Source organism: Chrysemys picta, chromosome 2 (genome assembly GCF_011386835.1).
Source record: "Chrysemys picta bellii isolate R12L10 chromosome 2, ASM1138683v2, whole genome shotgun sequence".
NCBI classification, from domain to species: domain Eukaryota; kingdom Metazoa; phylum Chordata; order Testudines; family Emydidae; genus Chrysemys; species Chrysemys picta.
This window is the reverse complement of record NC_088792.1, coordinates 30,172,417-30,198,743: the sequence shown is the minus strand read 5'-3', so window position 1 is coordinate 30,198,743 and position 26,327 is coordinate 30,172,417. Positions and strand designations below refer to the sequence as shown.

Sequence of the window (26,327 nt, the reverse complement as noted above, 5' to 3'; positions counted from 1 at the left end):
CGAGATGTGTCCTCCTGTGGCTGCTCCACATCAGGATAAATGTGCATGACCATGTGCTCTTAATTGGAGATGTTTTTTTGGCTGTGTCTGTGGGTTCACACCTGTGCCCCAGTCACCCTCATGCCCCAACAGGAGCGTACATAGGGAGGGGTGAACCTGCTGCCACTCCAGTTCCTTCTTTACCAAAAAAGTCCAAAGAGAGAGACTCCAAGGCAGAGCGGAAAGAGGGTGGGTAGTGGGACACACATAGGTACATGCATCTCAAAGAACTCCAGTTACTGTACAAGATAAATAATCTCTCCTCCTTCGAGTAGCATCCCTATGGGTGCTCCACCTAAGGAGACTCCTGAGCAGTCTCCCCATCATGGAGAAGGTTGCTGAGGAGGAGGAGGAGGAGGAGGATTCAGTACAGATCATGGAACAGCTTCACTGACAGCTGTGTCAGCTCCGAGAACAGTCACAAGAGTGTAGTGCTGGAAAAATGTGGGTAGTGAGGACCAGGTGGCTGCTCTGAGATGTCTGGAAAAGGTATGTTTTTCGGAAGGGCTAATGAGGTAGATTGATCCCTGGTGGAATGAGCAACGAGTCTCGGAGGAGGACCAACCCCTGAGGCTTTGTAACAGTTTAAGATGCAGCGGTAACCGATTTGGATAGTGTTTGGGTGGAAATCAACTCTCTTTTCATACATTCTGCAATTGAGATGAAAAGTCTGGGTGAAATCCTGATGGGCCAGGTCACATCTACGTAAAAAGCTGGGAGCTCTTCTTATGTCCAGTGTATGAAAGCCCATTTCTTCTATGGAAGAGTGAGGCATGGGATTGAACACCAGCAGGCGAATCTCTTGGTTGATGTGAAATTCTGAAGAAACCATGGGAAAGAAGAAATAGTGAAAATGAAGCATCACCTTGCCACAGTGAAACACTCTATATACTGGGTGGAGCCATCAAGGCTCCAAACTCTCCTCTCCCCCTAGCCGAGGTGATGGCTATGAAGCATGTCGTGTCAAGGGACAAATGAAGGAGGGAACAGTTCGTCATAGGTTCCATGATCATGGAGGTTTCCTCTGTGCTCCGAGTACTAAGTTGAGGCCCCAAGGTGGAAAGAGGTTGAACAGGTTTATAAACCTTGTTGTGGTTGGATGGGTGAAAACTGAAAACCCCTCAATAGGGGCTGCGTGTGAAAGGCTGTGACAGCGGCTAGGTGAACTTTAATGGAACTCAACAATAATCTTGAGGTTTTTAAATTGAACAGGTAACCAAGAACGTGTGTAAGGCAAGACTCAAGAGGAGGCATAGATTGGCATAGATTCTGCAATTAAGTTTTCCTTGTTGAAAGTCTGCTATGAAGCACACCCGGGGAGCAGTCTTGTTCTATACCAGAGAGCTATCTAGTAGCCAGGCCTTGAGGTGAAGTGCTGGAAGATTCTGGTGAGTGAGGGATCTTGACTCTTGGCTGAGAAGATTCACTGACAGGGAAAGATGGAGAGGCAGTAGCAGAGACATGTGAACCAGCTTTGTACACCTGTCTGAGTCAATACTGTGCTATGATGATGACTAGTAATCTTTCTTGTTTCAAATTGTTCAGGAACATAAGCAGTAGGGGCGTGGGGGGACAAGCATAAAGCAGTACACAAGGCTAAGGAATAACTAGGGCATCCCCCATTGAGTTGCAGCCATTCTCTCCCCTCAAGCAGAGTCGTTTACACTTCTTATTGGATGGAGTTGTGAAGAAATCTATTTGTGGATTGCTCCAGGTAAGACACATCTTTCGGAAAACCTCGTTGCTCACAGCTCCTACTCATGCTTGATGCTGAAAGGTCTGCTGAGAGAATCCGCCACTCTGTTCTGTAGTCCTGGTAGATATTGAAATCTGTATGCATTGTATATTTACCAGTTTTATGGCTTCTGCACATAATGAGTGGGATCTTTCTCTGTCTTGACAGTTGGTATAATACACTGCTGCTCTGTTGTTCAGCATTATTCTGGTCGGGTGGCCCCTGATGTGGAAGAGGAAGTGCTAGCAAGTATGATGAACTGCTCTGAGCTCTAATATGCTGATATTGAGGATAGCCTCCAAAGGAGTCCATCTTCTCTGAGCTATGAGGTTTTGGGAGTGTGTGCCCCAACCTAGGAGATAAGTGTCTATGGTGAGGAGAGAGGGGCTGCAGGAATTGAACTCCCACATTTAGTGTGTCTTTCCACCAAATTGGAAGACGAGGCCCCTCCAAGGTATGGACACCCATTTGCAGAGAATGTACTTGAGTGAATGGACAATTCTCAGCCAGGCTTGAAGACACTGAGAGATTAGTCTTGCTAAATGTGCAGAATACCACATGGCCCAGAAGTTGTAGGCAAGCCTGTGCTGTGGTTTGCAGTCTTTGTTTTATCTTTGAAACAAGGTTGGACATTGTGGCAAATCTGTCTTTCGGCAAGTAGGGTCTAGCGGTGATGGAGATGAAGTGGCCCCAATGAAGTCTATGCACTGAAGGGGTGAGAGCATAGATTTTTGTGTGTGTTGAGGTAAAGCCCTACCAAGTGGACCAGAGATTGGGTTTTGTGGTTGCTGTCTATATCTTTAGAAGCAAGTGACCTTTTAGGATCTAATAACCCAGGTAGGGAAAGAATTATTCACATCTAGAGAAGGTGGGATGCAGCGACTGATAGGACATTGGTAAAGACGCTTGAGATGATGGAAAGGCCAAAGGGTAGGATGAGATACTGATAGCGGTCCCTGCCTACCACAAAACGTAGAAATGGTCAGTGTGAGGGATGCATGACACTATGGAAATAGGCATTCTGAAGGTCGAGGTAAACAAACTAATCTTCCGGATCCAGAGAGGAAATTAACATTGCTAGGGTTACCATTCTGAGCTGTTGAGCATGGATGCACAGTTCAAAGTTCTGAGGTCCAGAATTGGTCTCCTTCTTCCATTTCTCTTTGGAACCAGGAAGTATTGAGAATAGAACACTTTCCTAGCTAAAGTCTAGTGGAACAGATCGCCAACCTGCCACCCATTCTCTAGTGTTAGCAGGGATTGTACTTGCTACCTGAGAAAGTCCTCGTGAGAAGGGTCCCTGAAAAGGGACAGGGAGTGGGTTGGGGGTGGGGGAGTAGAGAGCTGAACTGGATGGAATAACCTGTAGAAATTATTCCAAGATCCACATGTCAAAGGTGATAAGCTCCAAGGAAAACAGAAAATGGGAAAGACAATCCCCATAATGGTGGTGAAGTGCAGGATCTAGAGTGGGAGATGGTTTGTGACTCTAGACCAGTGGGTCAAAGTGGACATTTTGAAGATGTTGCTGATTGGGAGAATACCCTTGTTCTTCTTGGGGGGTTCAGTTGGCCTCATGGGCTGGGGTAGACTGAACAAGGTTATGGAGCCATCTGTGACCTGCTGTATTATTTCTTTGTCACAAGTGTGTAATTGGCCAGAGATCATAGCATCACCCATGAGTTCTTGAGAGAGCAAAGGGACTCATCTGTGGTGTTGCTAAATAATTCAGTCCCCTCAAAGAGCAGGTCCTTAACAGTATTGTGTACCTCCCAGGGAAGGCCAGAGTACTGCAGCCAGGAAGGTTGGTGCATACAGCACATAAAAAATGGTTACTCATCTTTTTGTAACCGTTGTTCTTCGAGATGTGTTGCTCGTGTCCATTCCCTTGTAGGTGTGCACACACCCATGTGCGTGGCCAGAGACTTTTGCCTTAGCGGTACCTGTAGGGCTGGCTGTGGCACCCTCTGGAGTGCTGTGCTAATGGCGCGGTATATCCGGCACAGCTGGCCCTGTGCCCTCTCGGTTCCTTCTGCCCACAACTCCGACAGAGGGACTGGAGGGCAGATAATGGAATGGACATGAGCAACGCATCTCGAAGAACAACAGTTACAAAAAGGTGAGTAACTGTTTTTTCTTCGAGTGCTTGCTCATGTCGATTCCATTGTAGGTGATTCACAAGCTGAATCCCAGGAGGTGAGCTCAGAGTTCACAGTCTTGGAACCAAGAGGGCATAGGGCCAGTGACGCCCGATATATTGCGCCACAAGCACGGTATTTCAGAGGGTGCCACAGTGGCCCATGGGTACCACTAAGCCAAAAGTTTCTGACAGCCGCGCATCTGGGCGCGCGCACACCGACAATGGAAATTGACATGAGCAAGCACTTGAAGAACTACTGCCATAGCCATGAGGCATTTGGCTGTGTTGAATGCATCAAGAGAGGCTTGAATGCATCAAGAGAGATGCTTTGGCAACTGTCTAACCTTACGTAATGAGGGCCTGAAATTGTTCTCTGTGATCCTGAGGCAGGTATACAATAAAAGATACAAATTTGGAATAATACGTGAAGTCGTACTTTGCTATCAGGATTTGTAATTGGCTTTTCTGAGCTGTAGAGAGGCCAAGCAGTAGCTCTTACAAACCAGACATTTTAGCTTTATTTGATGGGGTTGAACAGAACCAATGTTGTCTGTTCCATTAGTTAACTGCCTCAACTACCAGCATGTTACTTATAGGGTGAAGGAAAAAATACTCCAAGCCTATGGGCTGGATATAGTACTTCTTGTCAACCCGCTTGCATGCAAGTGGTACAGTGGCTGGGATTTGCCACTCCATGGAGGCTGGGGATAGGTAGTGCAATCTTGCCCTGAGAAGATGTATGATGCATGTTCAACAGGGAACACTGGAATCTGTAATGTATCTACCACACATTTCATAAGGTCTTGGAAGGCCTTGAAATCATCAGGGTAAGATGATGGAAGAGGCATGATTGCCTCATCTGGTGAGGAAAAGGGGACTTGTGTGAATGTGGTGTTTCTTCCTCCTCAGCTGGTTCATGTTCCGCTTGGGATGTTCCTGTTGAGCAAGACTAAAGGGTGTTGGTTGTTGCTCCTGATATGTCCTCTTATGTAGAAATGGTCACCATAGGAGGCCCAGGGGTTCCAGTATGCCCATTGAAGCATAAGAGTAGGGGTGAGGCCCCATGGATGTCCCTGTCAGGGTCTCTGATGTGTTTTCTGCTAGGAGTTTCCTCCTTAGAGTGAACCTCAAGAGAGGGAGGCTTGAAGGGAGAGAAGCCACGTATAGATATCTCCAAGTCCTATGTGGGGTCTATCAGAGGTGCGCAAGTGGTGCAGTGGACAAGCCACAATTGACAATGGTATGGATGGAGGGTAAGTAGGCTCCAAGAAATGAGTCGGTACCAGTGGGGAATCCTCCTAGTATCTGTCAACAATAGTGATTCAAGCTCTTCCATGAGTTGAAGATTTTCATGAGAGAGCAGCCTAGATTGTACTGGAGACTCTGGTATGGACCCTCAGGAGTCCATATATATCACAGTACTGGGGATTGTACCAAGGTTGGGTCAGTATATGACAGTAGCTTTTGCTGGGTTCTAGAGCTTCTGTCCGCAGGGGTGAATTTTCCGTTCTCTTGTCCCGTTCTAAGGAGTGGGGTCTTTTCTTCTTTGGTGGTACCCTAGGGCCCCTGGAAAGTTTGCTACCAAAGAACTGGAGGCAGGTGGCTGCTCCAATGTAGAGGGGTGACTCAGACCCTGCAGGTCTCAGAGAACAGGAGTTTAAGTCTGACCTCTCTCTGAATTTCTTGTATTATCAGTTCCTGAATTTGAGTAGATCTTGCATATGGAGGGAATGTGGTTTTTCCCAAGGCAACTGAAGCAGCTTGAATGCCCGTTGCTGCAGGGAAAAGACTTGTAGCAGGTGTGACAGGGTTTGAAGCCTGGGGTCTTGGGCATAACCCGTACTCAAGGCTGCAGCTTGAGGCCCAGAACAGAAAAAGGAAAAGAAAAAAAAAATGGGAAGGAGAATCCTCCCCATTTCCAAAAGGCACAAACTGCTAAATAAGGGAAAAATAAAAAAATTTAAAAAAAAGAAAATTCTGTAAAATTAAGAAAACAAACAAACAAACAAACAAAAAAACAAACAAACAAACAAACAAAAAAGCAAGTGGTGCAACAAGTCACATGGCTTAGCTAATGGACATTGCAATGCACTCTCTCAAGCTGAAGGCAGTTAAGAAGGAACTAGAGTGGCGGTGGGTTCACCTCCCCACATGCCCTCGTATTCTGGCATGAGGATGTCTAGGGTGCAGATGCAGACCCGCAGACACACACACATCCTGATGTGGCACACCCAGAGGGACACTACTTGAAGAAGAACTGTCTAAATCCAAGCAGTGCACAACCTAGCTAAAGACTTTGGACTTGCTGGAGAATAGAAAAACCCTGGGGAAGGACAGGAAAAAGCAAAGGTGTTAGAATAAGCGTTAAAAGGAAGTCTCCCTCCAGCAAGGGGAACAGACCAGAACCAGAAGACAAGACTGGGTATGTGAAGAGGAGGGTGCAGAAGAAGTCTGGACTCCCTGGAAGACACTAAGACCCAAAAGACACTCAGAAGTTATTTTTCCATAGATTTGTGTATCTCAAGTACTTAATCTATGAGCTAACGTGCATGTATAATTTAGAAGTGCCTTTGCAAAGCCTAGGTGTTACTTGCTGTAATTGTCATGAAGTCCACAAAAGCGTGACAAAGGAATCCACAGTACACATGTGAGTGCAACTCTGGGGAGGGAGTAGGAAGGCTCTGAAGAGACTTGGCGGAGCAGTTGGGCTATGGGATCCAACTTCCCCATGGGCACCAGACTTGGAGTCTGTACCCAGGAGTGTGCCTGAAAGGCCAGATAGAGAGACTTTAAAAGCCTGTGGGAGCCAAAGGTTTGGGTACAACAGTCAGATGAGCATCCACAAAGGGGAGCGCAGCCAGGGCAGCAACGCTAGCTCTTTTAGTTGCCCAGAAAAGTTTGAAAACATGACCCGAGTGTAACCAATACAGCAATGTCTGCCTGAGTCTGTAGACAACCTGAAACCCCTGAGGTGTCAACTACCCCATACGTCTCTAAGGGATGTTAAATGCAAGATCAACTACTCTGAAGGGACGGCACCAACACCCCCCACCAGGGGATTCTATGCAGGGCAGGAGCAGAAGAATCTAGCAGATGCACCTCACCAAGCAGATACACTTGGGGACCACCCTTCCTCTTGAGGAAGGAGAGGAAAGCTCCTGCTACTCCTTAGGAAAAAGGGGGCCCATGCTACTGCCCCTACCTCTCTGGGAGGAGAGGGAACCCACTGACACCACCACTCCAAGTATTGCACATGGAGGGGCAGGATTAGAGCATGGATGTCAGGCACAAAGGATGCTCCATGATGTGGTGTGCCCAGAGCCCAAGATTGCCTTCATCTGGCCCTGAATGAATCCAATTCTGTTCCAGCGATGTAAATCCAAGGTAACTCCTTTGTGCTCAGGCTTCAACAACAATGCCACCTGGGGCTGTAAGCTTGTCAGAGCTCATAACCTAAGCAGTTTGGGTTGGATGGTCAGTGCTTGGAGATATTCAAAGATAACTCACTAGCCTCCCTTCGCGGAGTAAACCAGTGCCCCCAGTATGGAGATACACAGTAGTGTGTTGTCGGGTGAAACGTCAACCTGAGATCCTGACAATTTATCATCAATAAGTATCCTCTGACAATTTTTATAAGAATGGTGGGTGCTTATTCCAGGTTCCTGACACAGTTCTAATGGAGATATTTGCTAAACATATCTGGTCTATGCCCCTATAATTTCAACTGGACAATTTACATTCTGTGCTAAACTGCTTTGTTACTGTTGCTGGAACACATGCACCAGAGCTGGCTAAAATGACACTCTTTTTAAAAGGAATTATTGTTAGTATTAGTATTGTATTCATAAAAGTTTTTATCCATTTCAATCAGTGATAAATTGAAGTACATTAATTTGCTTATTTGTCTTCTAATCAATATGAACAAAATACTTTCAAGAGTTTAAGCAAAATACTATTGTAAGCACATTACTATTAAAATTGCAAAGTCAGAGTATAATAATTTCATAAAATTGTGGGCATGATTGATTTTTTAATGGACCATTCACTTGTTCTCTGACCCCTAAGGATTTTTTTGTTCCAAGCCTCTTACACATAGTAAATTCATTAAATTCAGCCTAGTTCCCAAAAGTATTGCATCATTAAAGGTATAGAGCTTCAAACACCAAACAAAACAGAATAAGTGAACTGTGCCACTAAAACATAATGAAAGTGAAAAAAGGAGCCATTATAAACCAGCATCATTTTACTGTCTCCCCCAGTAATTATTTCTAGACTTTTGGTTAATTTGCATGGGCAGTAATTTATTATGTATCTAATATAGTTACATTACAAAATAGAAAGGAAGAACTGCAATCTGACTGTGACAATTCGAAACCACCAAGGACTTAGTCACAATCTGGAATCTACTTTTGGAAACTTAAGGAAGCACCCAGCACATTTTTGTTGCTATGTTATCATGATTTAGTAGTACAGGCCCCCGCAACAAAAAATTACATAATAATTGTACACATGACACAACAAGAATGAAACCAACAATTGGGATGGGCGAATCTGAGGGGAGAGGACAGATCTGGGTCACAATAATAAGATAATGCTGTTCTGGCATGTGCACATATTGATGATTTGAGTGGATATATAAATTCTTTTGTGACACAGCAGGAGAGAGGTATTAAGGAGAGATTTCAAGGAGGCGAGAGTAGTTTGGTGAATGGGGATTGGGAGGTTGTTCCATACATAGGAGGCTATATAATTATACAGTAGTACTCAGAGTCACTATTACAATCTGTCTTATAACATGCACGTTCTATATTCTCACCAATATTATTGAGAGACTGCGCATAATAAAAAATTTCCCTACCATGAAAAATAATTTTGTGCATCATGCAGTGATTCCGACATTCAGCTTTGATGATGATATAAACACACACACACACTCTTTGTTACATATTTCCTCCAACTTCAAAACTTTCCTTTACGGTTTTATTTGAGAGAGCAATTACTTCAAAAGAATGTCTCAACAAAACAGGAAAACATTTAGTGCTCCGATTTTTGGTTTTATCAATAAAAAGGAAAATTAAGCCATAAGTAAAGATCAAAAGCCATGGTTCGGCCTCTATATTAGCAGAAGGGAAACTCAGAGATTTACAATTAAAATCTGTTAGATTAATCCCACATATCTTTTTGGGAGCCAAACATCAAGTATAGAGTTCACAGATTCATATATATTAAGGACAGAAGGGATCATCATGATCAACTAGTTCAACCTCCTGCATTACACAAGTCATAAAATTTCATCCAGTGATTTCTGCATCAAGCCCACAACTTCTGCTTGAGCTAGGGCATATCTTTTAGAAAAACATACAGTCTTCCACCCCATCCCTAGGTAAGTTGTTCCAATGGTTAATAACTCTCACTGTTACAAATGTGCACCTTATTTCTAGTCTGAATTTGTCTAACTTAAGCTTCCAGTGCTTATAGTTTGTTATGCCTTTGTTTCCTAGATTAAACAGCCACCTACTCTCAGAAATCTCCCCATGTAGGCGCTTTTAGACTGTGAACAAGTCACTTCCTAATCTTCTCTTGGATTTAGCCCTAAATGAAGTAATAAGAGATAACAGAGCCTGGGCCCAGAATCCCTGGGGTCTGCAAGACACAGGGTGAAATTCAGATTGGAAATATTAGCTTGTTTAAAATAATGAGGAGCATATGACACAAACAATAAACAGGCTTCAAATATTAAGAGAAGGAGAACAAAGCAAAAATAGAGGTACTCACCACTCAGTTTTACAATTAACAGTTTAATGTACACATTACTCCATGACAACATAAACAGAACTGCAGTGACAAATTTATTTGCAATGATCAAATTTTAAATTCTATTTCAGAACAGCATAAAAACAACTAGTTATAAACTAGGTATGAAAGACTTTAAGGGAAAGATACAAAATGTATTTCAATTTTATATAAATATTTGTTTTCTGAGAAGTCTGTAAAATCGATTATAGAATCAGTCTTGAGAAAAATCAGTCTTTCACGTGCCCCAATTAAGAAATAACTATACAGCTGCTACTGGTCACATAAAAGATAATGAATGCAGTCAAAAGAAACTGTCACTGTTTATGTCCCAAACAAATCCAGTTTCTCTCTGGTTCTTTCTGTTATATTAACTATATAAACAGATCAGCATTTGGGTAAATTTATCAATGAAAACCAAACTTCAGTTGCATGTAAATTCTTGAGTTTAGAAACACCACAAAAAAAAACCCAAAAAACAAAAACTCTCTCTACTAATGTTTAAGCAAATACTGAAGTCTACCTCTCCTGTTCTTGCTTCATTCGTATTCTCTCCTCTTCTGAAGTAAGGGCTTCCTGAACTTTAATTTTACCAGTTTTCTCAATCTTGTCATCTTTGCGATGTTTGCCAAACCTGTTAATAACAAAACATTCTAACTTGTCAAATGAACACAAATGTATTTCTCTTTCCCTAGGACAATGTTGTGCTTATTATAGGAGCAGCTGCTTAAAAACCAGGAGGGGAGACTGCCAAGATTTCTGAATCTCCATTTTTAATACTTTTCTTTTTATTTTCTTGAGAATTTATAAAGGTGAGGTTTTTTTCCTCTTTGTTTTTTATTATAGTATCGTATGCTTTTCTTCTGACAACATTTCCAGATCACTATTTTTAAATCCACTATTTTAAAAATTACTCAACACTGCAACTTCCAGAGAATGTAAATCAGAGTTTACATTAGTATAAGCCCTTCTTTTATGAACTGCAGGAGACAATCCAGAATCATCTGTATAATAATTGCTTGATAAGCAATATCAACTCACTTCACCCTATAGCAGAGGTTGCATTGGCTATAGTGGATAGAATTCTAATTGGTGGTTTTCACCTTTAAAACCCCAAATGGTTTGAGACCTGGTTACCTGTAGGATTGTCTCCCTCCTTGTGACATGCTGTCGTGATTAAGATCAGTGGAGGTGCTTGAGCTGGACCCTCCTCCTCTACATACAGGAAGAACACTCTGCCGGCAACTTCTTCATGAGGGTCCCTCACCTCTGGAACGCCTTTCCCCCACTTGGTTAGCCAGACCTCAAAACTGTTAAACTTCCAGGCATGCTGCACATCCCACTGTTTTCTCCCAAGCATTTGGGGAGGGGAATGTCTGAGGTTGGAAGTTTATTTATTGTTAGGATCAATGAGTGTGTGCGTTAATTTTTACCCATCATAGATGGAATTACATATTTTATACATTTAAATAAATAAAGAAATAAAATATTCCTCAAGTTTTAGGGAGTAAGAAAACGACAACATTTTGGCATATTTAAAGCACAAGGGATAACAACTACATATCTATTAAGCCCATTGTGTTTATCACTTCAAAAACATTAAAAGTATTTTTTCCATCAAATGCTCTGCTGAAACTGATGAAAGTAGACAGGCACTCATGGCATTATTCACTCAGAAGTTTACATCAAAAGTAAAATGAAAGCACTAACGATGTGCAAAGTGGAGCCAAGTCATTCAAATAGCCATCCAGGCAAAACGTTTACAAACAGAAGAATACAAACTTCTCTTAAACACTTAAAAAAAATTAGTATTCATGGGTCAGAGGAAAACTTTGAAGCTAGCAGGAATTTATAACATTTCCCCCCCCCCCTTTTCCCTCCTTTCTAAAACAAAGCCACTGTGTGGGCCGAATATATACCATACAGTGACCCTACAGAAAGATTAATCTCAGGCCACATCATCTAAAGATAAAATTATACAAGGCAGCCAAGTTTATGGATCTTAGGGGTAGCTATAAAAAATGAAGAAAATGAGGACTACGCAGGCTTTGGAGTACATGGATGTTCACTGTTTTTCCCAGGATGCTCATTTCTAAAGTAATCCAGACCAATGAGGCATGAGGCTAAATTGATCATTAATAATTATTTGGAAAGGGAGAGGACATTACAGAGCTGGAGAACATGAAACTCTACAAGGAGGTATAACATTCTGATAGCAATTAAAATCTCTGGTTATACATTGGGACAGTTGTTTTGTGTATCACATTTATAATTAAAATTCAATCAGTGATTAGCAGTACCTGGATAAGATAGGAAGAATAGTAAAGGATCAATATGGCTGCACTAGGAGCTTTTTAATTACCTGAAAATCAAAAAGAAATCCTACAAAAAATGGAAAAAATTGACAAATTGCTAAGGATGAATGCAAAAGAATAGGACAAAGCATGTAGGGACAAAATCAGAAAGGCTAAGGCACAAAATGAGTTACACTTAGCAAGGGATATAAAAACCAGAAAGAAGAGGTTCTATGAATACAACAGGAACAAGAAACAAAAGCGTTGGTCCACCATTCAGTGGGGAACGGTTAATAATGGATGGCATCAAGAAGATGGAAGTATTTAATGCTTATTTTACTTAAGTTTTTACTAAAATTGTTAATTATGACCAAATGCTTAACACAATTAATATTAACAAGGTGGAAGGAACACAAGCCAGAACAGGGAAAGAACAGATTAAAGAATGTTTAGATAAGTTAGATGTAATCAAGTTGGCATGGCCTGATGAAATTCACCCTAGGGTACTTGAGGAACTAGCTGAAGCATTAGTGATTATCTTCTTTAAGAACTCCTGGTGGACAGGGGAGATCCCAGAGGACTGGAAAAGGAAAAACATAGAACCTATCTTTAAAAAGGGTAACAAAGAAGAGCTGGGGGAATTATAGATCAGACAGCCTATCTTTGATATCTGGAAAGATACAAATTGATTTTTTAACAATTTGTTCCAGTAAGCACCTGAAGGAAAATAGGGTGATAAATTATAACCCACATAAATTTGTGATGCCACACCAATCTAATTTCCTTCTTTGACATGGTACTGGCTTACTGTGGTCTAGATGAAGTTACTTGGGGGGAAGGAGGGGACTGGTTAAAAACTGTACTCAAAGAGTAGTTATCAATGGTTCACTGTCAAACTGGAAGGACATACCTAGTGGGATCTCTCTGGGTTAATATTTTCATGTATGACTTGGCTAGTGGAGTGGAGAATATGCTTATAAAATGTGCAGATGACACCAAGTTGGGAGGGGTTGCTAGCACTTTGGAGGGCAGAATTCAAATTCAAAATGACCTTGGCAAATTGGAGAGCCAGTCTGAAGCCAACTAGATGAAATTCAGTAAAGACAAGTGCAAAGTACTACACTTTGCATGGGGAAATCAAATGCACAACTGCAAAATGGGGAATAACTGGCTAGACAGTAGTTCTGCTGAAAAAGATCTGGGGGTTACAATGGATCACAAGTTGAATATGAGCCAACAATCTGATGCAGATTGAAAAAGGCTAATATCATTCTGAGGTGTATTAACAGGAGTGTTGTATGTAAGTCATGGGAGGTAACTGTCCCACTTTATTTGGCACTCGTGAGGCCTCAGCTAGAGTACTGGGTCCAGTTTTGCATGCCACACTATAAGAAAGATATGGACAAGCTGGAGAGAGTCCTGAGAAAAGCAACAAAAATGATAATAGGATTAGAAAACCTGACCTCTGAAGAAAGGTTAAAAACACCTGTATATGTCTAGTCTTCTGAAAAGACGACTGGGGGGGGACGGGGACCTGATAACAGTCTTCAAATAGGTTAAGGTCTGCTCTAAAGAAGATGGTGATCAACTGTTCTCCACGTTCACTGGAAGTAGGACAAAAAGTAACGGGCTTAATCTGCAATAAGGGAGATTTAGGTTAGATATTAGCAAAAAATAAATTAAAAAAATAACAGCAACTTTCTAACTATAAGGATAGTTAAGAATTGTAATTGGCTTCCAAGCAAGGTTGTGGAATCCCCATCACTGGAAGCTTTTAAGTTAGACAACACCTATCAGGGATGGTCTAGATCCTGCCTCAGCACAGTGGACTGTACTATGTGACCTCTCAAGGTTCTTTTCAATCTTGCATTTCTATGGTTCTATAATCTTCTAAATAACACCACCTGTTTATCAAATAATAGTTGCTCCCCTTAAGAAGACAAGAAAAATTATATATCTCAGGTAAGATTTTCATCCAGGTTTTGGATCCTATATGCTGGATGAAAGGGCCCAAGCAGTATAAAGGAGCACTAAACCCCAGTATTTGGCCAGAGGGTTCCTCCAGGGCCAGAACTGTGGAAGATAGCTGCAAGCCCTGGTACACCGCCACCTTGATATAACATGACCTGATATAATGTGGTAAAGCAGTGCTCCAGGGAAGCGGGGCTGCGCACTCCGGTGGATCAGATGAAGTTCAATATAACGCGGTTTCACCTACAACACAGCAAGATTTTTTGGCTCCCGAGGACAGTGTTATATTGAGGTAGAGGTGTATATGTGGTGTGCTTGCGGGGGTGGGGGGGGAAGGGGAGAAAGAGGCTGGCGGTGAGAGAAGCACGTCAGGAGTCGGGCTGCAGCACATACTGCTGTGGAGATTCCAGGCAGCACTATGCTCCATAGGCAATCAGGGCCAGGCTGTTGTAACTCTGACAGGAACCCAGTCTGTCTATGTTATGCCAGGAGCAGCCCAGCATTGGGAAGATACAAAGGTGACTTGAAGCCACCATGCCCCCTTTCCCACTGCTCCTTTTGGAGGTACACCCTTAATGTACAATGAGAAATATAGACCAAACAAAAATGTAATACTCCCTCTCCACCCTAGGTAATACTAAAATAATTCTAAATGTAACTTTTTTCTATTTACAAACATAGTTTAATATTCTTCTAAGGATAGATATAGCATGCATCATATTATTAAACAATATCCTCTTAATAATAACATAAGCAACCAAGAGCATATCTCACACATTAATCAGTTTATTTAGTGTTTCCTTAATCCAAGTTCTGCTTCTTAAAGTGCAGTTTTAAAAAATCATTTAATGCTACTCTAATTGGAACATATACAAATATTTCAAGAATTTTTTTTGACAGATTGAAATAAGGGGTGTAAATTAAAAATATCCTATCTATCCAACAGAGAGAGAAGTTGATGATGGAGAGCAACTGAAATCTTGTTCACTCTAATTGCCAACATACTCTAGGATTCTATTAATTTTTAGCTTCTTCATTTTCCTTTTGCAGCGAGGATCAGAGAACATTTCAATTTACATGTGAACTCTCAAAGTCACATTCACAGTTTTAAACCTCAACTCAGCCTATGACAACAATCATATAATATTAAGACAGTTAAAGATATAAAAGGATCAATTATTTTTCTTTTATTATGTTCTAGAACAGGGTGTCCTTTTCAGACAGGTCACCTTTCAAGTTACAGTATAGCAAAAGGAAGTGCTAACCCTAAAGCCATGGTGGTAGTTTGCTGCATTATTAACAAAGAGAAGAGGGTCTGAGAACAGAGTCTTGCACTTCCTCAAACTAGGATAACCTGTGTGTAACCATCCAAGCAGAGTAAAGTATATAGCAAAAATCCTTTTGTTGGTCACCCAGCTGTACTAAACTGGCATCCACTTGCTTGAGTGAATTTTCCATCAGCCAATTTGGGGACTGAGCCAAAGCCTATTAAACTCAACAGAAAGACTCTCAATGACTTCAGTGGACTTAGAATCAGGCCCTCAGAGTTGCTCAGCAATATAAGGAAAGAGAGAAAAGAGGGGAGAAAAATTCCTTGGAATGTAATGATAAATATACAGGAGAGTTCATTTCATATAAAAAAAATAAATCAGATCTGCTTTCAGATTGATGAAAAATGGTTGTATGTGAGCAATATGAATTCTGAAATGTTATCTATTGAGAATAGCGTCAGTTAGAAAGAGCATATCAATATATCTGATACAACAAAAATAATCTCCATGTAATCTGCTAAATGGATTTTACTCTGATGCGTTACTGATGAGATCATTGCCATCTGCCAAATCGTCCACATATTTCATTAGAATAAAGAGCTATGGAAGAAATATGCATTAGTTGATTAATGAAAAAAACACAAAAATTGATTGAGACAGAAAAAGTTCAGGAGCATTATGTTCTTTAATAGACAAAGGACCATCATTAAAAATTAACAAATGGTAAGTGTCTCAAGCTATTCTATCGATGCTTTCTGACGTAAACTAAGACATGCTCTTTTCCCAGTAGTAGTGACAAAATTTCTCTCTCTCTCTCTCTCTCTCTCTCACACACACACACACCCCCACCCCTATTCAAAAAGGGTATTAGCAACAACCTATGTTTTGACCCTGTTGTGTCAGCAAAATTATAAGATTTATATTTTTAATAATTCTTCTAAATGACAACACAAACAGTACCTCTTTTTATAGATTAATTTAAAATACTTTTTATTTTATGTCCAACATGATGCTTAAAACAAAAGGTTCCTGATTTATGGCAAACAGATGCTTAAAATAGTATCAGCTGCTTAACTTAAAAATGGTAGAATATTAACCCTGAAATATTAATGATCTTGAGAGTTTATAAGTTTTCCAGACTTTGGCAAAATTTTAAAATTAATATTTAATAAAATTCCCATTTAATGCAATGTGTGTATTATATATTCCCAACATATATACAGAACATCTGGTCCTAAATGATCATGTTCCGCACAACCATCGTTACTAACCATGAAGTCTCAGAAAATCGAGGCAGATCAAACTCTGCATGATCTGCCTCTGCAGCATCATTCTCCCCCAGGTGCCATGGAAGCCCTGGTTGAACTGGGTGATATGGTTGAGATGCACATTCTCTCATCCCCCTTTCAAACCCACAAGGATTCCCTGCTTATGTTAAAAAAATGGCAGACACATTCTTCCCTCTTATGAAGAACCCACCTGGGTTGGGTTTTTTGATGCAACATCCAGCAGGGGAGGCCCTGGCAACATGGCTCACTGAGATCTCTCATGCTGCAGAGGCATGTAAGGGGACCCTGCATGCTCTGTAGTGGCATAGATCTTCCATGCAAATGGAGAATACTTCCAGAGGAAACCCTGGGATTCACAGTTTATTCCACAAGAAAATCACTTGCAAAGTCTCCTAAGTCTCTACTGAAAAGGAATACCACCAACACAGACCACTATTACACAAGCTACCAACACAGATAACTAGTATAATCTTTGAACCTATCAGTCATCACCCTTAGAAGGCCCTACATGCCACAAAGAATCAAGATGTGTCATGACATTCACAAGGTGCTCCTTTCCCTATATGTATCCAAGTCATCAGATGTTCTCACAACCAAAATCTAGATCCACTATATTGGGGAGGAAAGACTGTCTTGTGAAATCAGGACAACTGGACTCCTAGTCCCAGCTCTGTTACAGGCTTCCTCTGTGATTTTGGAAAATCACTTAATTTCTGTGTGACTCAGTCTGCCCATCCATAAAATGATTAGCAAATCAAGGCATCCTACAGGGCTTAATTCAATACCTTCAATAAAGTGCTTCAATTACTTGGAATGGAAGACACTATATATGGTTAAATGATTATTATTCCACACCAAGCCACTTGCTCCTTACAGTCTGCATATTTGCATATCAGGTAAGTAACACTTTAGTAAATCTCTCTGTTAAGAGAGTCCATCTTTCTGTAAACTGTTAAACATATGGTTAAACTTCTTGCATTGTTTCCTACAATTATGACGTTTTCTACTTGCCGCTGTCATTAAGAGTTGTGACAAACAACTAAAAAGACACCCTGTGGCAAGTCAGAAATAGGCGAGAAATTAACATCTGATCCACAATACTGCACTTTTGAATCAAATCATGTACTGGCTGGGAAGGGCACAGGAGGCAGAGGTAATTTTCTAAGTGACAATATACAGAAGATATCAGCCAGTCAGCAAACAGAGACCTAGAAATGTTATCCTTATTCAGCCTGCCCTTCCTGCCCCAATCTACTGTGAGAGACACCATAAATTACTTACTTCATGGTGGTGAACTGTAATCTGTTAAACAATGAGTTGGGGCATCCCTGAATGAATCAAGAAGGAAGGCGACTGATTATGAAGAAAAAAAACTTCCATTTATACACAACTATCTTGGTAATCAGCAATGATGAGAATAACCAAAGAAAAAATACTTGACAGTTCAATGGGGATTTTGTAAAATGCAATGCATTTGGAAGTTTGCTCAAGTGTCGCAAGAGCGCTTAAGAGGCACATACTCATGAACATGAGAAACATTATTTGGTTGTATATAGCTTCAATGGTCCTAGAAAGATCTGATTTGATAAACTCAGTGCGTGCTGTTTGGCACAGAACAGAAATTTGTTTTTAAAAAATAACTCTTACGAGAGATCTGGCCAAATTAAAGCAGGCTTTTAATCGGTCATGTGCTCTTAATGGACAACATATCCTTTCATTACTGTCATTTAATGCATTTACAAATGCTTTTTGCCCCTCTCTCTCATAGTCAGTATTCACCAGTCAAGACTGCAATGCTTTATCAGGTAACTCAGCACTTAGGAGTTCTATAGAGATGTGAACAGTAGGATGTAAGAATAACTATTGGAAAATTTGAAATAAAAGATGGGGCGGGGAGAAGATCTACTGAGAGTCAATTTCCACTCACAAATTGAAAGGCAGTGTGATTCTTATTCTGAAGAAGTCATTGATTAAATGTCTCAGTGCCACACTACTAGTGAATTTACCTGTTCTACAGACTGTATGAATTTTTTCTTTTGTGAATTTTCTGTTTGTGAAAAATATTACTCTAGAAGATTTCATGTCAATGCATTTCAACAGTATTTTGTTCAAATTTCACTACACAGCTAAAAGGGATCTTATTACCCATATCACGGCTCCTAATGAAAGGCCTAGCATGTCAAAAACACAGGCCAAGATGGCCATTTTCTTTTGTTGGATTTGTTCAATTATAAATATGATGATTTTAAAAATTGTGGATGAATCTGGGTGCTAATAAAACTACATTATGTGACTTTAAATCACCAGTGTCCACTTACAGTACTTGAAGAGTGTATTTACGCTGTAGATACTCTTTAGTGTGTCCTCTTGACTACTATACTTCTAATTTCTGTTCTGTTCATTTCAATGCATTATTGTTTCAAAATACAATGTTCCAAATTGCAAATTACATCTGGCTCAAGGGCTGATCATGAAAAATACTTGCACTGCTGCCTCTGCCTGAATAACTCTGATAATAATGAGAGATTGATTGAGCTCCAAGCAACCTACATGATGAGAAGGGTCAATCTGAATATTTCTATTAGCTTCTTTTGTTAAACCTAACACTTTGCCAGGTCAGAGGCAAATAATCATACCACATCTGGTTACCATGATTTTATTTTTCCTAAAGAAGCAGTAAAATTTAGAAAATTGGTACTGGTCCAAAGGCATACCCTATAAGAAATGGTAATGAGATATGCATCATAAAACCCCATCCATTCATATCAACACTTAAGAGAAGGCGAAAATAAGAGTTGGAAAGGCAATTTTATCTGATGCTTTTTTAATATTAAAAACAAAGGAAGTAGACCTTAGTATTATGAATAGTCTTTATAAATTCACTTTATAACTGAAATGCTTGCATTTGAGTGTTATGTGCCCTCAGTGTAAATGCTTGATACAAAAACCCAGTCAACATGTGCTTAGTTGGCATCTTAGTAACAAAGAGAAAGTTTTTCAGATACAGCAAATGCTTAACATCAACGCAGTTAGCATCAGAATACAAATGATATACATTGATTTGATGGAATATTAAGAGATGCATTTGTCAATTAGACCATGCGGACTCCTCAATAACATTCCTCCTACAAATAAGTCTTACAGCCATACAATCAAACTGTAGAAAATTGGAAAGTTTACATGGCCACATAAAAGGTTAATCAAACTACTGATAGTTCACGCGGAACCTTCCAAAGATTAAAACTTCCCTACAGATCTCATTATCTGAAAAAATTAAATTGTCAGTCAGCATTTTTTTCCGTCAATTACTGGAAAATCTTTGTTGTTACATGTTTCCCAGAGAATATTCTCTGTAGGGCAAATTAAGCATACATGTTATCATTTTAGATCTTCACTCTGATTGACAAATACACACTTAATATGGAGTGAGGAGGAGAACAAATGCTTTCCAACAGAGGGTGACAAAGACCATAGACAACTTGACTGGAACCTGTGGGGCATGCTTAATTTTAATAAAGATCAGTAGCTGCCTTCACCTCTATCATGGAGGTGCAGTCTCATGGAGACTGCAGGTCCCAGCATGTCATTCTGCATCTTGAGCTGCATGACCTGAATAGTGGTGGGTCACATTTTAGAATGCCCCAGGCTACATTTTGGGCACCCCCAATTTGGCCAGTAAAATTGAATATGACTTGAACATGGCAGATACTTTTTAATCGTAAAGACCACACTTAAAAATACATTTTTTTTTTAAATTAAGGATTAATCCCAGTGGGCAGGACATCTTTACAAGGTGTCCTAAGACAGATGTTCTCAACCTTTTTCTTTCTGAAGTCCACCCAACAGGCTATAAAAACTCCATGGCCCACTTGTGCCACAATAACTGGTTTTCTGCATATAAAAGCCTGGGCCGATGTTAGGGGGTAGCAAGCAGAGCAATTGCCTGGGGCCCCATGCCACCAGGGCCCCACAGAGCTACATTGCCCAGGCGTCAGCTTCAGCCCTGGGTGGCAGGGCTCAGGGATCTGGGCTTCAGCTTTCTGCCCTGGGCCCCAGCGAGTCTAATGCTGGCCTGCTTGGTAGCCCCCATGAAACCTGCTTGAGGCCACCTAGGGGGCCCAGGACCTCTGGTTGAGAACCACTGCCCTCAGACACAAAAAGTTAATTTATTACATACAAATGAAGTCCATGATCCTGTGCAAATCTCAAGTGGAGGTCAAAGAATAGTGGCTAAATTGTGTGTTTTAAAAAGCCTACAAATAAAACATTTCAGACACATTTTTTCGGCTTGGAAATACAAGGCCAGATCCTCAACTGGCATAAACTGGCATCTCTCTGTTGCCTTCAGGGCAGCTACATAAATTTACATTGGCTGAGGATCTAGAATGCAGTGTTGAATGTTACCTCATGTGGGAAATATCGTCTGTGTGAAAGATTAAGAGCTGGATTCTGTATTATAGGAATGTTTGTGCAGCACCACTGGTGCAAAGCATCTCAAAAGCTGATGTAGCCAGAGATGGAAGGATCATTTTGTGGTAGGAGGAATGACCGGTGGGACAGAGCTGGCAGACAGGCTCCTGTGCCACCCCCACTACAGGTGCTGGAGGTTGGCCAGGGAGAAGCAGGAATTGGCTAGAGATGTTCTGAGTCCTAGAAATACCTGGCTGCCCTAACAGCCCCTTAGGTTGTTGGTAGTCAGAGCTAGGATTTGACTTCATGGTAACTGGAAGTGCAATAACTAAATCAGTTGTAAATCATGCCTTACGTTATTTATGTGTGCATACTTACTTCAGATGAGGAATGTTCTATTTTGATATAATTTAACGGAAAAATAAGATATTAAAATAGAACACTCAATTCAAAATAAGAGTGTCCACACAAAGCCTTCACCAAAATAACCAGAGGTGTGAATTATAAGCAATTTAGTTATTTCAGTGCCAGTTACCATGGAGATGAGTACCTGGTTAAAACAGCCAACTGGCTGCTCTAATTTATACATTCACCTTTTAACTCCTATTCTCATGTGATCCACAGCTACAGCAGAGGAGCTAAGCCTACTGCTTTTTCTTAACAAATAGTCTAATGGCCCCAGGAACAACAATTTATTATTTAAATCAAAACAACCCTCTCCCTGACCCAAGGGTTCTTCAGGTTCTGACATCTTCTTACGATTTGTATTCAACTGGTACTAGGCCTAGCAAGAGTGGGCTACTATTATGCTTGTTGCAGTACGTATTAGCAGAGCTACGACATCATGAAGGGTTTTAAAAAAAATCTCTATTTCAACTTCAAAACATACTTCCCACAGAAACATTTGCAGCCTAAAAATAAATCTTAAGAAAACAAACGCTGATGAAATTGGCACTAAGATTTGCAAAACTCTTCATATTACCAAAGCACTTTTCATACTTTTGTAGCCAAGAAAGAGAAATGAACTAGTAAAGATTTCTTTGTGCTGCTGATATCATCAGAATCTATTATCCAAATATCCTGCTTTGGAGACTCCTGCATTTTACTGAAGATAATGCAGTGGGTATCATTAGTTGCACGGTATCATCAGAGAAAATAAATATTTTAACTCATTAATTGCTTCTTTGACTGGACCTCCTGCAGCTAAGCACTAATGTCTTTTTAGTACCAAGTTGTATTCTGAATGTAAGACTTTCAGCACTAGAGGTTAAAAAGAAAGAAAGCATTAACAACAGTTGCATATATTTTAGATTATTTATTAGTAAGGCTACTATTTAGTCACGGAGATGACGCAAGTCACGGAATCCGTGACTTCCAGCGTCCGCTGTGACTTCAGCCCGTGGTGGTCAGGAGCTGCAGGGTCCCTCTCAGCCAGTGGTGGAAGAGAGCTGTGGGGTACCCCCAGCACCTCTGGCAGCCCCCAGAGCTCCCGGCCGCTGCGGGTGATGGGGAACCCCCAGCTCCCACAGGTTGCAGGGGAACCCCCAAACCCTCACTGGCAGAGGACCCCCTGAGCTCCCGGCTGCCAGCAGCGGAATCCCCAAGCCCCAGCCAGCAGACAACCCCTGAGCCCCCAGCCGCAGTGGGGGAACCCCCAAATCCCCACTGGCAGAGGACCCCTGAGCCCCGGGTCGCGGGTGGGAGGACCCCTGAGCCCTGGACCACAGGCGGCGGGGACCCCTGCAGCTCACAGACACGGTGGGGGAACCCAGCAGCTCCCAGCTACCGCCAACGGGGTTACTCCGCAGCTCCCGGAGACATGGGAGGCGGGGGCACCCCACAGCTCCTGGCCCCCATGGGCAGCAGGGGGCCCCCAGAGCTGCAGGTGGCAGGGGTACCCTGCACCCCCAGCTGCTTCAGGCATCTCCTAGCCTCTGCTCAGTTGCCCTGCTTCAGGCGGTGTGGGGATCCGCAGAACCCCATTTTGTCAAGTATATTTTTAGTAAAAGTCAGGGTCAGGTCACGGCTTCCTGTGAATTTTTCTTTTTTGCCCATAACCTGTCTCTAACTTTTACTAAGAATATCCATGACAAAATCTTAGCCTTATTTATTAGATGTTCTTGTTGAAATGTTTAATAGCAATTCAACTTGCATTCCAAATACTGTTAGTACAGCTCCTATCTAATGTGCTAGAGGCACTTGATATTGGTCTAAGGTGTACTATGTCCATGTTCTTTATTGCAGTGTTCATTAATACTGATGCAGCTTAGGGCTTGCTAGCTTTTATATGGAATGTATATAGCCGATCCATGAACTCTGGTTCCGATTTGAAGTTTTCTTACTGGGTGCTAGCTACCTAGCATATTTAAAAAAAAGGAAATATACAAATATTTTCAGCCATTTAGAAACGAGGCAATCTACCAAACAAACAAAACCTAACACAAGTATTCAGCAGTTGTAAATGCTGTATGTTATTAGCCTAATAATATTTTGCACTGCAAAAGTATCCTCGATTACAGGATCTGAGAGAACTATAAAATACTTAATGGGATAGGGATTATCCCCATTTTACAGATGGGGAAACTGAGGTACAAAGAAAGACCAAAGCCCACATTTCTTAAAATATTAGGCATCGTGACATGTAAATCTCATTTTCAAAAATTGAGCACTTAGAACCCTAAATCCTATCAACTATCAATGGGATTGTGCCACCACAGTGCCTAATTCTAACAAGGAATATCCCTATAAATTTAGCATTGTGGAACTATAATGTATACAAATATTAACCATAAAGATGTATTCACAATACAGCATGGAAAGACTCTATAGTAGCTATTATAATAGTATGCCAGGATTATATGTTAAAAAAGCACAAATCTCAGTAGATCTATGGATAGGGTCTCTGGGCCAAGTAGCACTGCGCTCCACTGCATGACTTAAAGGTGTATTTAACTTCCTAACATGAATTTATTAAAAAAAAAAAAAAATCTGACTAGCTCTGTAAATTAAGAGGCAACAAAGATGTTGAAGGAGGTGCTGGAATATATGGAATCTATAAGAATATTTTCTGAGGAAGTGATTTTTCAAGAATCATTTCTAGTCACCTCATATCAGAAGCTAGCCCAAACATGCTTTGCAAGAACTGCTGATCAAGTGAACACATTGCAGCAGGGTCTACTTTACAAACAACAGTAACATTTGTTTGCACTCCCATCTTTTGTAAATTTGCACAGAAGCAGCGAAAGTTAATGTGCAACAGAACGCCACATTAGCTGCTGAAACACTATTGCACATTAAAAAGGTTTACTGCAACTTTGCAAACATGCTTACCTGAAAGCCATAAAAAGAGCGATACTAACATATAATGTCAGGTCTGTTGCAGTGCATTCCAATCAGTTTTTCACACTGGTGATGAAGGGCAAGCTCCTTGATGCAGGAGCCACTCTAAACAATCCTTGAAAGAAATTTTAACATGTGATATTCTACATAATCCATTACCATTTTGGAATGAAGCCATATTTAACAAGTTGTCCGTTTTGAGCTGTCTGATGAATTAGCTGAGCTCCAGTGTATACATGCTATAGAACCACTGCTCACAATTATACAAAATGTGAAGAGGGTATTTAAAACAACTTCTTATTTTTAAAAAGGAATATAAAATCTCTCCTTTAGTGGCTGACTGACCTCATTATGTTAAAGGTCCTATTTAATTCCTATGCTTTGAGATCAAAATGAGGAATTTCAGAGTTAACACTGAAACATCATTTTTACTTTACTGATCACTAGCTAAACAACATTTTCGAGGTTAGAGGCGCCTCACTGAAACTTGTATGGTGTAATAAGAATTTCCTTTTATCAGTTTTAAATTTGTTGCCTTTCAATTCCTTTAGACATCCCCATGCTCTGTATTATGAGAAAGGATAATAAAAAGGAAGCGTACTTTCTTTATGCTAATCATTATTTTGTATACTTTTATCATTCTCCTCCTATTTATTTGTTTTCCAAAAAGTCCCAATCATTTAAATCTCTCTTCCGATGGAAGTCTTTCTATGCCTCTAGTCATTGTCTGCCTCATATTTTTTCAGGTGGGAGACCACAATTGAACACAGTATTCAAAGTGAGGGCATGCACATACGATGGCATTAGAATATTTTCAGTATTATTGTTTGCCCCATTGTTTCTACATTCAAACATTTTGTTTCCTCTTTTGAGTGCCACTGTGCTATTCGTAGAGGTTTACACTAAGTTGTTCACAAAGACATCTAGTCCTTTTTCCTGAGTGGTTGTTGTTCAGCAATGTGTATGAGTATTTCAATCACTGGTCCTGGTATGGATCTTTGGGCCACCCTACAGTAACAACCTTTTCCCATTTTGAAAATAGATCATTTACTCCTATTTTTCGTTTGTGTCTTTTAGTCAGTTTCTAATCCAAGAAAGTACTTTACCTTTCTTCCTGTGACAATTTATGATTATTTGGTTTCCTTAATAGCATCTTGGAGGGCCTTTATCAAAGGCTTTTTGGAAGTCCAAATAAATTATATTAATAAATTCTTTTTTATTCACTATTTTTGTGATCACACTCAGAATTACGATTGGCTGGAGAGGAATAATTTTCCTTTACAGAAATCCTTCTGGTTTATCCCTATCGTATCATGTTCATGGGTGTGTTTTATAACTCTGTCTTTAATTATTTCAACCAATTAACCTGGTCCTGAAGTATGGCTCATTGGTTTGTAACTCCCAGAATCATCACTCACATTTTTTTTGAAAGACAGGCTCAGCATTTGCTACTCTCTAGTACAGCAGCTGATTTCTCTACACTTTCATCCATGTAGATTTCACCTAGGCTCTAGGGCTTCACAGATTGTGCTCTGTATTTATAGACACAGTCTTTTTAATTGTGCACTACTGATCTACAGGAATCATTTTGTTCATGACCCCAGGCTAATCCACATAGGTATTTCCTGTGCAAACAAGTGTTTACTACAAATGTAATGATTTTATTCTCTAACAAAACACAAGGAAGTCCTAACAGGAGGCATTAGCATTCCAACACACTATGAATACAGATCAATGCTCATAAGAAGTGAAATGCAATATTAAGTTAAAACTCTATTCCTTAGAAATTGATCACTCAAGCAAATGTCAACCTAAGTAGTTCAACAGTTATCTGACTCAGTCTATTCCATTTTTAAATACAATTTTACATTCATTTTCTTTTAACAAATACAAAACATTCTTAAAACTATTTTCAGCCAGAATTTTAAAGAAAGAATAGAATCAAAGCATTTCTGAACTATTATGCCAATATTACAGATATCCAGCCACTATCAGTTGCAAATTAACTCTCAAAAGAAATGTTTCCAGCACACATTGCAATGAATG

General features: G+C 40.6%; 1 protein-coding gene across 32 annotated transcripts in view; it reads right to left on the bottom strand.

Moving 5' to 3' along the window:
* Positions 1-26,327, bottom strand: part of PARD3 (par-3 family cell polarity regulator) — a 664,552-nt gene that overhangs the window by 149,277 nt on the left and 488,948 nt on the right. For 18 of the 32 annotated variants that reach the window (XM_065586777.1, XM_065586791.1, XM_065586782.1 and 15 more), the window contains one exon: positions 10,231-10,341. The exons of the other annotated variants lie outside the window; for them this stretch is intronic. In XM_065586777.1, the coding sequence (XP_065442849.1) occupies positions 10,231-10,341 (111 nt within the window). The remainder of the gene's footprint in view (positions 1-10,230; positions 10,342-26,327) is intronic. 32 annotated transcript variants of the gene reach the window in all.